A 12908-nucleotide genomic window follows, 5' to 3' on the forward strand; every position below is an offset into this window, starting at 1 on the left:
AACATAACTATACTTTGGCAAAGCCAATTTGTAAGCCCCGTTGTAACTCCGTGTATATGGCACCTTAATGTGCCTTCCATCCTTTCCTTAGGAGAACAAGGAGTCCTATCAATAATGGTCATATGATTTTAGGTTCTATTTATAGCACAAAGGACTTCCACATGAATCATCTCATCTCACATGCATCGTCTCACGTGACCTAATGGGAATTATATTCCACTTTACAGTTGAAATCCAAGTACAAATAATTAATGAAGTGGGACTCAAAGCTACACACACACACACACACACACACACACACACACACACACAAAGCCTAGAAGTTAGGGACTTCCCAAACTCTTGTTTAAAAAGGAAGGAAAAATAATTTTGTCCCAACCATTAAAGCTCTAACATACTGGCTTGTAGATACTGTTACAGATTTGGGAGTCAAGAAACCTAGACCTCATCCCCAGTGGATGTGGGGATGACCTGAAGCCTATTTCTCTTATCTGTGAAAAAGTGGTATTACTTGAGCTTTCCTAGTCCTTAATGGATCTTCAAGACACCAGTTATGGGAAAGTATGAAGCTAACAGAAAAAGGACTAGGTAACTTTGAAATGATTTTGAAGTATCTCAAAAATCAATCTACACAATTGGTTTTCTTATGTATAACAACAGTATTGTATTGGTATATATGCTTTGTGTTTTAGGCAGGTTTCTTAACAGTACTTTGGTTTTTATCCTATTTGGTAGTTCCTTCATTAGAATACAGATTAATAAATCTAAATGGATTAAGTGTATGTAATAAAGCTTATTCCACTTTATTTTGGTTTTCTGTTGATTTTTTTTCTTCCAAATTTTGCATCTTGCTTTTCCATTTTCCTACCCTGAGAGTCTGAGTGATAGCTTAATTTTCAGCTGGTTTCTGGGTGCGTATATATCCTTCATTTTTAACATGTATATATAACTTTAACATTTCTAATATGGGGGCTTTTGGGGGACCAAACCTTTATCAAGTTTTCACTACCCAATGAACTGCCTTCTCTCTACCCCATCTTGTTACTGTCATCTTAACACACACACACACACATACAAGCAACTTTTATCAATCAATGTAATTAGATTTACTGGCATTCTTCTTTTTTAAGATTTTATTTATTCATGAGAGACCCAGAGAGAGAGAGGCAGAGACACAGGCAGAGGGAGAAGCAGGCTCCATGCAGGGAGCCCGACGTGGGACTCGATCCCGGGTCTCCAGGATCACACCCTGGGCCAAAGGCAGGCGCTAAACCGCTGGGCGACCCGGGCTTCCCTTTACTGGCATTTTTTACCAATTCCACTATTTGATTATCCCCACAACTTTCCTCTGAATTTACATTCACCCAGGCTAAATACATATATTAATGATATCTTAATGAGAGTCAATAGTTGGCACACTCTCTTAGTACTGTATCTGTCCCTTCCTCCCCTCCAGCCTTACTTCTCCCAGGACTCCTTCCATGCCAAACTAGCTACAGATTGTAAAAGTAGCACTTTATCCCATGACTCTAGACCTTTGCTCGCATCTAGAATCCCACCCTTTGTCTACAGGATAAATGACTTCATTTCACAAAGTTCAAACCTCTTCTGTGAAGCTTTTTCCCTGAAGTCTTCTTCTCTCTCAGAGAAAGAGAACCACTTCCTCTTTAACATATATCAATACTTATAGAAAAACTATCTCCTTGAGCTCAGTTGTTCTGTATGCCTACTGTCCTTCCAAACCTTTTCCTCATGAGGGCACACCTAGACAGTAACTGTAGAGTCCACAAAACTATACAGGGAAAACTGCTCTCACCTGGATGTGACTTGGTCAAATCCAAATACCTCCTGGCTGCCTAGAGGCCACAAGGATTACTTTCTCAGCACAACTAGAACCCATTCAGAACAAAATAAATGGGAAGCTTTGTAAGACCAGGGCTTATAATTGTCATCTTTGTATTCTCAGTACCCTCATACACCCTGATATAATGCAGTTCTCCGTTAATACTTCCTAAAAGTACTTACTGGAAAAAAAGCACTCTGTACCAAAAAAAAAAAAAAAAACTATCAAAAAAAGCATGTCACTAATAGTTTATAAAAAATCCTCCCCATCCTGCCATGAAAAACACTATCAGACAGAAGACTTATTAGGTCACTAAAACACCAAAATAAAATCAAAGGCAACAGTACCAGAACTTAGCTAAAAGATGCTGTAATTTAAAGCAGTATTCACAAGTAGGAAATGCATGGATGATTCCTGCACCTATGAAGCATTTCAATAAGAACATCTGTCAGCTATCACTGAAATAAACATCCACTTCTTGTTTTAAGTTGGAAATAAAATTTTTACTGGCATTCAGCCTTAGACATGTGGATTCCTCCAGATGGGGAGTCTAGGCAAGCTTATACACTCTGTAGGCACTACACGATTTTTAGAAAAAGCGAATTGTCTTTCTTACAAAGAAGCAACAGGAAAGCATAAGCCAGTGAACATATAGGACTATGAAAAGCTGCAGTACCTCACATGCTATGTACCATATTAAATATCTTGTGTTTGACACTGTCACAAAATTCTTAACTATTTTTGTGAAAGCAAAGATAATACTTTTTCTTCCAAAACAAATTGGGCCTATAAACTGTCTCCCTCACCTCATTCTAATACAAATTCCAAGAATAAGATTTTAAATGATCAAACTTTAATTTTAGGTATTTTCAACAACACTGTGTCTCTGGTTGGGAGTTTTCAACCCAGCAACCCACAAGTCACTGTTCAAAATATCTAGCACTGGGGATCCCTGGGTGGCTCAGCAGTTTAGTGCCTGCCTTCAGCTCGGGGTATGACCCAGTCCCAGGATCGACTCCTGCATGGAGCCAGCTTCTCCAGCTCTGCCTGTGTCTCTGCCCCTCTCTCGCTCTCGCTCTCTCGCTGTCACTCATGAATAAGTAAATCTTTTTTTAAAAATCTAGCATTTACGCTTTTCTTACAACACCTTACAACACTACAGATATCTAAATAACACTCTTCCAGCCCATCAGACAAGGAGAGAATAGGTTTTAGACAAGATCTAAAAGTAGACTGAGTAACTGCATGGTAGGCCAACAAGAGATGTTATTCTAGGAAAGGACTGAGGCAGGAACAATAGGAAAATACAAAAGGAAATAAGGCCTGAAGCTGACTTTAATACAGTTTGTCCAATGACGACAAAAAGTTGAGGTATTTTTTTTCTAGTACAAAAAATAAGGCGGGCAGCCCTGGTGGCGCAGCGGTTTGGCGCCGCCTGCAGCCCGGGGTGTGATCCTGGAGACCCGGGATCAAGTCCCACATCGGGCTCCCTGCAAGGAGCCTGCTTCTCCCTCTGTCTGTGTCTCTGCCTCTCTCTCTCTCTCTCTGAATAAAATAAATAAATAAATAAGGCAAGATTTTTCTTTTAAAAGTAATATTCCCAACTTATCTAAACTTCTAAAACATGTTTGAGAGCGTCACAAATTAGACTTTTATTTCCAAACAAAAGGAGTAAAATCTTTCTACAACCTAAAAGAGAAAGACAAATGCTCCATTCTTGGTTTATATCATAATCTAATCCATTTCAAAATAAATCTGTGCTTCCAGAGGCATATACTACTAATGGGCTGTTTCTTATAATCAAAATGAACTGCAATATTTGCATCTCATAAAATAAATTTCAGTTTTACTCACTAATATTTGTTGAGCTAACATTAATTAGTAGTGCCAAAGAGTTCTTTCCACACTGAGGGGAGCAAATCAGTGTAGAGGAGTAATAAAGAACCACCATCACTGTTATAGAGTGATTACTATGAACCAGGTATCATTTTATACCCATTTTACAGATGAGGAAACCATGGCACAGAAATTAAATTGTCCAAGGTCACACTCACACCTAAGGAAACAAATACAGAATCTCAAAAAAGGGCACCAATTCAAAATTCTTTTAAATGGTATTAGAAAAGAAAAAATTTTCAAATGTAAGTAGTTACATAGATTAGCCTATTAATAAATAAATGGCAGTATCACTGACCTCCACTAAATGCTTTTACAGGAAGAAATATATTTTTACTTCTGACTCTAATTGTCCATGAACAAAACTGCAAAATAGGCATAATTCATATTTATATCTAATTCCATGCTCCTTATATTATATAAAACATGAATGGAGGCAACCTACTAAATGGGGAAAATATCGGCAAATCATTATCTGGTAAAGGACTAATATCCAAGATATAAAGAACTAATTCATACAGCTCACTACCAAAAAAAAAAAAAAAAAAAAAATCTGATTTTGTAAATGGGCGAAAGATCTGAACAAGCATTTTTCCAAAGACACACAGCCAATAGGTATATGAAAAGATGCTCATCATTAATCTTCAAAGAAATGCAAATCAAAACCACCATAAGGTACAACCTCATACCTGTTAGAATGTATTAGCAAAAATATAAGAAATAAGTATTGGTGAGGATATGGAAAGGGAACCTTTGTGCAATATTGGTGGAAATGTAAATTGGTACCACTATGGTAAACAGTATGAAGTTTTCTCAAAAAATTTAAACACAGAACTACTATATGATATTACAATTCCACTTCTGGGTATTTACCTGAAGACAATGAAAACACTAACTCAAAAAGATATACGCACCTCTGTGTTCACTGCAGCAGTGTTTACAATAGCCAAGACACAGAAGCAACCTAAGTATCAACCAATGGATGAATGGATAAAAGAAATTATGGTACGTACATAAAACAGAATATTACTCAGCCAGAAAAAAGAATGCAATCTTGCCATACACAACACCATGGATGGACCTAGAGGGTATTATGCTAAGTAAATCAGACAGAGAAAGACAAATACTGTATGATCTCTCATACATGGACTCTTAAAAAAACAAAAACAAAAAACATCAAACTCATAGATACAGAGAACAGACTGGCAGCTATAGGGCTACAGGGTGGGGGCGGAGGGGTGGTCAAAAAGGAAGAAGAAAAAAATTAATGGATAAAACATGATTAGAGCTTCCAAAATAATGATGACATCAATAATAACTGATAAACTCTTAGGAATCAAAGTATTCAGTTTTAGATCTTGAAGGAAACAAACACACAAGAAATTATTAAACTGTCTAATCTAATCCCTTTATTTTACAGATGAGAAAAATCAACTAAGAAAATTTTAAGACATTTTCCCATATATATACAGAGCTAAATGTCAAAATGCGAACTAGAATTTATCTTCTGGTCCAACTGTTCTTTTTAATGTATCATGCTGTAGGATACCATGCTGTAAGATACATAATAAAATATTAAATATTGGGATGCCTGGGTGGCTCAGTGGTTTAGCGCTTGCCTTCAGCCCAGGGCATGAGCCTGGAGTCCCGGGGCTGAGTCCCATATCGGGCTCCCTGCATGGGGCCTGCTTCTCCCTCTGCTTGTGTCCCTGGCGCACTCTCTCTCTCTCTCTCTCTGTCTCTCATGAATACATAAAAATAAAATCTTAAAAAAAAAAATTAAAAATTAAGTTTCTGGAATTAAGTTACTAACAAAATCTAAATTAGATTTTTGGTTAGACTAAATCTGGAAAAATGAAGGTTTCTGGAAAAGAATTAATGCTACTAAGTAAACAAGTGCTTAAATCAGCTTTTCTGAGACAGTAAAGGTTTCAGGAGAACTAGAATAAAAATGATTTCAAAGGCAGGAAGAAAGAAACTTGCAAGTAACAAAATGGAGGTTTTCCATCTTTGGGGGCCTAGTCAAAAGCCTGGAATCAAATAAGACAACAAGACATGTTATGAATAAGTCTGACTGAACTAGCCACATGGATCATGGTAGGGTAAATAATTAACCTGCTCTGAGATCTATTATAAAAAGATTAGTCAGAAATAGAAGGTAAGCAAAACCACATGATACAAAATAAAACCAGTCTTTATAGACATTCCACACATTTGCATATGGTACTTAAAACTATACTTTTCAAGCATATTAAAAGTTTCAAATCCCAATGGTCTTACCTTTGTGAAAACTAATAAGTGCCTAAGATTAGAATAAACCCATTATCTTTTACAAAATTCCATTTCTACTAACTATATGACTTTATCCTCTAATGATCAATAAAATAACCTGTCAATAACCTAGTAGCCTATCACTATACCTCTCTCTGAGTTAACAATCTTGCCTTATTATCATTTTAAACATTATACTATCCATGCTTATCCTACAATTGTACAAATTTAAAAACTAGCAAGATAATCATTCATAGGGAAAACTGAAACATAAAATTTTATCTAGGGTATAAGCTCAATTAAGTTTTTTTAAAAAGACAAAATGTGCTCCAGGAGGTATTTTTTTTTGCTTAAGAGTTTTCAAATGCTTTTTACAGAATATTTTCCAAATTGCCTATGAAAATGTATCATTTTTAATAACCAAAATGTATTTCAGCCAAAATCAGATTAGCAGGCTTAAATAAAACTTGTATAACACTTACTTTAAATGTTCTCTCCACTAAGCCTCCTCAGACACATGCTCAAACATTCCTTATCAGTATTTAACCATTTACATAAAAAAAAAATACTCCTTTTTGAAGTTTTCCTGCCTAAAATTAACATTTATGGTAAAAACAGCAAAAATTAGTAAAACAGTAACAACTCACTTTGAATGTTCCTATCAAAGAAGCACAATTTTACTAATAAAATAGTAATAAAAACTTAACTATTTTACTAATAAAAGAATTACATCCATCCTATTTCCTGAGAAGGAACAAAGCATTTTATTATTAAATACAATATTCAGGCTGCATGAAAGGAGACCAGAGTGCACACACACCCATATCCACACCCACCACCCACCCCTGGGAGCAATCAACAGGGCACAGGCTTTGAGGGTTCTTCCTCTCTTTCCTTTTTTTTCTGGAGTGATGATAAATTACACTGACATTACACACATGTTAACTCTCACTGAGTGACCCCAATGAGACTCAAAACTAAAGATAAACAGCCAGCTTCACCTGTGACTTTCCTCCAATAAGTAGTTTAAAAGCTATTATGTATAGGGTGCTGTGTGTTAGATATAGGCTTTTAAGAAGTAAATCTGCCAGACCCACGGAGAGCTGACTTGTGGCCTTGACCTCGCCATGTTCTAATGGCTCTACTTCCCCTGCTGTGACTGGGAGTGGGCAAGCAGCCAGACCAGGGCCACCCCAGGATCTACCACTCCTTCTCCTTTATCCAATCCCCTTCCTCAACAATCTCTTCCCAGCCATGACTTCTACAACCCAAACAGGAAGGGATGTAATGGTGCCAGTTGGCGTTAACAATCATTAGGCAGCCCCTACCACTGTGCTAAGAGCACCTGCTTCCAAGTAACAGCCATGACCCATATTATAACTTTCTAGTTAGGCCACCCAAACTGCTCTCCAATTCCCACGGCAATTTCCAAACCTAGGCCCCTCTATATGTATCCAGCCACTTTTCCCATCGTTTCACAATTATTAAGTACACTATTTAATATTAGGTAACTACTATGTGATATTTGAAGCAACCTCAAAGGCAAAACAGATACCGTGTGATACTGAAAATATATTATTTCATGGACAAATAAGGAGACATTTCTAGAGGTTTCTTTGCAAACTTAATCACTATAAATCTAAACAGAATCATTCAGGTCAGGCTATAACACTAACTTAAGAAAAACAGATTTTCACATGTTAGCAGAACAATAGTGACCTAGAATAAGATGTTCCTGAAAAGATTTTTTTTTAACAGTTACTTAATCCAATGAAGGTATTGCCAATTTGCCCAGATACCTTATGTTGACAAATGAAAAAGTTAAGTAAACTTCACTATTTCCTAGAATAAAACTCCAATTCATCATTAAATATTTTCACAGATGCTGATTCTCTGAGCAGAATCATTCTCTTTAGGACCAGCCCCTCCTCCCTGCCACTCCCAGCCTCATCCATGCTGAACAGGCTTCCGCAGACATGGGTAGGCGAAATAAAGGGCTCTGGGAAATTGTTCTAGCATTTGCAGAAGTTAGTGATCCACCAAATTGTAGAAATAAGCACTAGTCCTTCCCCTTAAGGCCTTCACAGTCTAATAAGGAGACAAGAGAAAAATTTACAACTGTGTGAAATCATATGCGGGGGATGGAGGGTAGAGATGGACAGGGGTAGGATTATTCAGGAAGGCTACCAGCTTAAGAGACAGGTAGGCACTCACCAGACAAGAAGCGAAGGAGGAGTGTTCAAAGCCTACCCAAATAACATCTACAAAGGCATAAAGGTAAATATCTTTACTTTTCTTGACTGTCAATTTTGTAACTCTTAGGATGGGATGCAGTCTTCTTTAAAGAATAAGATTACAGATTACTTTGAAATACACAGCACTATTTTGGGAGTGCATCAGAATTTATTCAAATATGAATACAGATACATCCAATTCTAACACTGGTTTTGGAACAATCTTATTGGACCAGGCACTGATGTTTCCTTACTCACCAACAATATACACACACCACATGCAATTAATGCACTTCAGTGGAAGCCCTAGAAGGAGCTTTGAAGTCTGACATTCTTCAGGTTAGAATCCCTTACTCAGCGTTTGACTTAGCAAATCTCTTCCTCGTTTTCCTAATCTAATTAGAGCATTCATATTTATTAATATGTTTACCTGAATACTGTTTGTGTCCCTCAACGAGATCATCAACACCATGAAAGCAGGGACTGCCTTGATCACTATTATTTCCCCAGCATCAGCCAGTCTCTTGCCCTTAGCAAGGGCTAAGTATGCACCTTATATACTTGAATGAATGAACGGTCAGTAAAGTGTAAAACACATCACTCCTGAAGCAATAGACTTTGACAATGAACTATGACCAGACAATCTGTATAGCTCAGCAATCTGGAAACATTATCACTTTCAAAGAATTAATTATCACATTCCTTCTGAAACAGAATAAGATAGTAATTGGCATATCTAAAAATAATTAATCCAAATGATCCCAGGGAATCGTTTATTAATATAGTCCTTTAATAGCAACGCTTTCCTAAAACGTACATTGCAAGAAAGAACAAACATCCTTTTGGGGAAATGGATTCTTCAGTGACTCACTCTTGAACGTGATTTCTTTAAGACTGTAGATTTTAATCCCACCTGACTTCAGCCATTTTTTGTACTGTTCCTCAGAGTGCAGTATAGAATCTGCTTCTAAAGCATCTTCCTTCCACTCTGATTCACCACTCCTTAAAGAAAGGCACATAAAATGTACTGCCCTCAAATCGAACAGGGCTTGGGGAATCTCCTTAGGCAGTGGAGCGCACAAAAAGGGGGCAGAAGAGCAGAAGGAAAGGTCTCAGAAATGTTAATAACAATCTGTAGGCCCATACTGCAAAGAATAACTTTTCTCTGTGAAGGCTCAGAATTATGATCCCTAGATGCAAGCACCCAAGGAGCTAATGAAACGAATGTGCCCCATCGTGCGGAGAAACTGTGGCCCTTCTGGGCGCCCACCCCTCCCCACCCCACCCCCAATCACGAAAACACCAAGACTGAACGCACTCACGTTCGGCTTTAATTAATTCGGGACCTTGCAACAGGCATTAGCACTTCTCCCTGAAAGTGTATTTAAAAGCCCCAACGAAACCCAAACAACCTCGCTTGCAGTCAGTCCCCGTAGAGAAACACACTTCCAGCTACACGCAGATGTGCCTGGTGGATTAAAGTAAACAATCGACGGGGAAGCTTAAGCTGTTTCCAAGATTAACGTGGATTTGCAAAGACAAGACTGCCACCTGGACACGCGGGAGGAAAGCGGAGAGCTCGCCGCTCAGGGAGCGTAAGGAAACGGGGAAAAAATTCAACAGCACTTATTTAAAGTTTCCACCTTCACACACACCCCCTTCCCCCAGGCAGCGGGCGGGAGCCTCGGCCTCGCCAGAGGCGCGCGGAGGAAATCTGCACTTGACTTCCGTCCTCTCCCGGCAGGAATGAGACCCTGCCTCCCCGCCCGGACCCGGACCCCCGCCCCCGCCGCCGCCCCCGCCCCCGGCCGCCTCCCCGCTCCGCGCACCGGGAGGCGCTGCTCGGCGCCCCCCTCCGACCCCAGCCGGGGCCCGCGCCGCCCGCCGGCCCGCCGGCCCGCAGCTCGGGGTGCGCCTCGCCGCTCCGGCCCGGCGCGGGGGAGGGGGAGACTCGGGCAGCGGGGGCCGGGGGCGCCGACCGCCGCCTCGCCGGCCGCCTCCCCGCTCCCCGGGAACAGCCGAGCCCCCGCGCCCGCCGCCGTCCAACCGCCCCCGCCCGGGCCCGAGCCGCCCGCCCCGCGCTAGGCCCCGCGGGCCGCCCGGGCGAGGGGCGGGGACGAGGGCCGCGTCCCCGCCGCCAGCCCGCAGGGGTCCCGGGCCGCCCGCGCCGCCCTCCCGCCGCACCTACCATGGTACAGATGGAGGCGAATTTGGAGACTGTCATTAGGATTTCCATCCGCCCAACGCCATCTTCCACCCAATCACAGCGGCGGCGGCGGCGGCGGCGGGCGGGGGAGGAGAGGAGCCGGGCCGCCCGCTCGCACCGCAGCCCGCGGGCGGACCCCGAGCCGCCGCGGACCCACGCACCGAGCCTGCTCTGCCGCCGCTGCCGTCGTCGCCGCCGGCGCTCCGGCACTCCCCGCCTCGGGCCCCAGTCCCCGCCTGCCGCCCGCTCGCCCGCCCGCCCCCGGCTCCTCCCCGGCGCAGGGCGCAGCCGCTGCCTCGGGGCCCGCGCCTGCCCGCGAAGCCGCCCGCCAGTACACCCCGCCCTGCGCGCCGGCGAGCGGGCTCCGCCGAGGCCCTAAAGCCCGGCCTGCCCGGCAGCTGCGCGGCCCAGCAGCGCGCCCCGCCCACCCGCCGCGCGCCCAGACCGCCCCGCGCGGCCCCGCCCACCCGCCGCGCGCCCAGACCGCCCCGCGCGGCCCCGCCCACCACCCGCCGCGCGCCCAGCCCGCCCCGCGCGGCCCCGCCCACCCGCCGCGCGCCCAGACCGCCCCGCGCGGCCCCGCCCACCCGCCGCGCGCCCTGACCGCCCCGCGCGCCCCGCCCACCCGCCGCGCGCCCCGCCCACTCCGCCGCGCTCGACTCTTCGACCCCGGGGCGCGCGAGCTGGGGAACTCCGGCGCGGCCCCACCCCGCGCTCGGCCAGACCCCGCCTCCCGCCCGCGTCCCTCGCGGTCCTAGAGCCCGGGCTCCCCCAGAGCCCAGGCTGGTGGAGCGGCGCGGGGGCCGCGAGGGCAGCGGGGGCGGGTCGTCCAGTCGGTGCGCGGGCGGCGGCGGCGACCTAAGTCCGGAGAAGGACTGAGCCGCAGCCTCTACTAAGGGCGAGGGGACAGCTGGTCCCCACTGCTCAAACATAGAACGGAGGTGATCTGGATAATTCTGGGTGGGGTGGGAGGAAACCTGCCTCTGTTAGGGTTAGAATAACCGGGTAACCCGACATCCCCAGCGCTTAACAAAATACCAGGTGGTCTGTGGGGTCTTTGACCTGTAGTGGGTGAATCATCTGGGTCAAAGCACCATAACTTAGCGAAAGACAAAAAAGAAACTATATACTTAGCTCCTTGAATTAGGAAGAAAGATAAGTGATGGGGAACGGGGGCCAAGCTGCCTTCCCGCCTCCCTGTTGGCCGTAAATTTAGAATATGTTTATAAATATAGTACCTAAATATATTTGTTCTGAAAGTTGAGTTGCAAAACAGAGAAGATCTCAACCCAACAGTGATGATGATGTTGCCATAGACAAGAAGTCTCCCGAGTGAGAAAAATGTCCTGTGAGAAACCCTTAAGCAGGGTCAGCTAGGGGGACAGTTCCTCTTTTCTACTTTTATAAAATACATCATTGCATCCTGTTCAGGTCAGGAAGCTTAGCTTTATTTCTTCCTATTTGAGAAAGTAGTTCAAGTTAGCAGAATAACTTTATTATATTAGAAAGCTTGTAATATTTCGCAATTGTGATGCGAGCTGCAGCGATGGGGTATTTTTTTTTCGGGTTCCCCGTTTCAGTGTGGCTGAGGGCCTGAATTCAGATAAAGCTCCAAAATCAGATATGCCTTACCTAATAGGTTCAAAGCATTCAAAACACAAAGCAAACAAAATTTAGGTGCAAAACAATTTCTGGTACATGAATGCCGTTTCCATAGTGATTTCCATTATAAGCTTGCTTGGGGAAAAATTGCAAACAGAATATAGCCAAGTCCCATAGTAGCTGGCTTGGTTCTCCAAACACCTACCTCCGTGTAAGCTGGGGCCCTCCCTGTTTGCCCTGATACCCAAGCCAGGGCTTTGGACCCGGCTTTTCACCACCACACACTCAGGTACTTGGAGTGCTTGTCTCCTGGTCTCCCTTCCTACACTTGGAAGTATCATGCACCTGAATTCTTTCTATGTTCTATTCTGCTTAGACCCCCAGGGCCTACCAGTGTCACCACACTGGCAGACCCTGTCTTGCCTATTTAGATAAATGCCTGTTGTAATCCTGCTCTCCCCATTTACTCTTCTGTTCCAGGAAACAGGTCTAATGTACAAGAATTTAAGCCCTGCCCTCCATCTACACTGCCCATGCCACTTTGTCCATGAATCCTAAAATGTCACAGGAACAGAGGCCACCAGCTTTACGTAAGAACAGGCCTTTTTAAAATGGATTCCTGATAGAATTACCAAGAGTTGTGTCTAGGTGATGTCATAACCTTAAAATCCATAAGAGATGTCATAGATCCTAATTGCAGAATTTTACAATGCCTTGTCTCCCCAGCTTAAAGTTTACTGGGGAGGCACAGTACAAAAAGAGATTCTTCTATATGCTAGGTACCATAATTGGGTACTTTTTAACAATATGTAATATAGTTAGGATTTGACTAAAGAGGCACCTGGGTGACTCTGTG

The 12908-nt window shown here is 43.5% G+C and overlaps 1 protein-coding gene across 1 annotated transcript in view; it reads right to left on the reverse strand.

Annotated features, from left to right (window-relative positions):
• The window catches only part of USP12 (ubiquitin specific peptidase 12), an 88614-nt gene extending 77792 nt beyond the window's left edge, over positions 1 to 10822 (reverse strand). Inside the window, exon 1 of the mRNA XM_072719870.1 lies at positions 10433 to 10822. Coding sequence (XP_072575971.1) covers positions 10433 to 10480 — 48 coding nt within the window. The 5' untranslated portion in view covers positions 10481 to 10822. The remainder of the gene's footprint in view (positions 1 to 10432) is intronic.
• Positions 10823 to 12908: the final 2086 nt, after the last annotated feature.

The sequence above is a fragment of the Vulpes vulpes genome, chromosome 9 (assembly GCF_048418805.1).
Source record: "Vulpes vulpes isolate BD-2025 chromosome 9, VulVul3, whole genome shotgun sequence".
Taxonomy (NCBI): Eukaryota; Metazoa; Chordata; class Mammalia; order Carnivora; family Canidae; genus Vulpes; species Vulpes vulpes.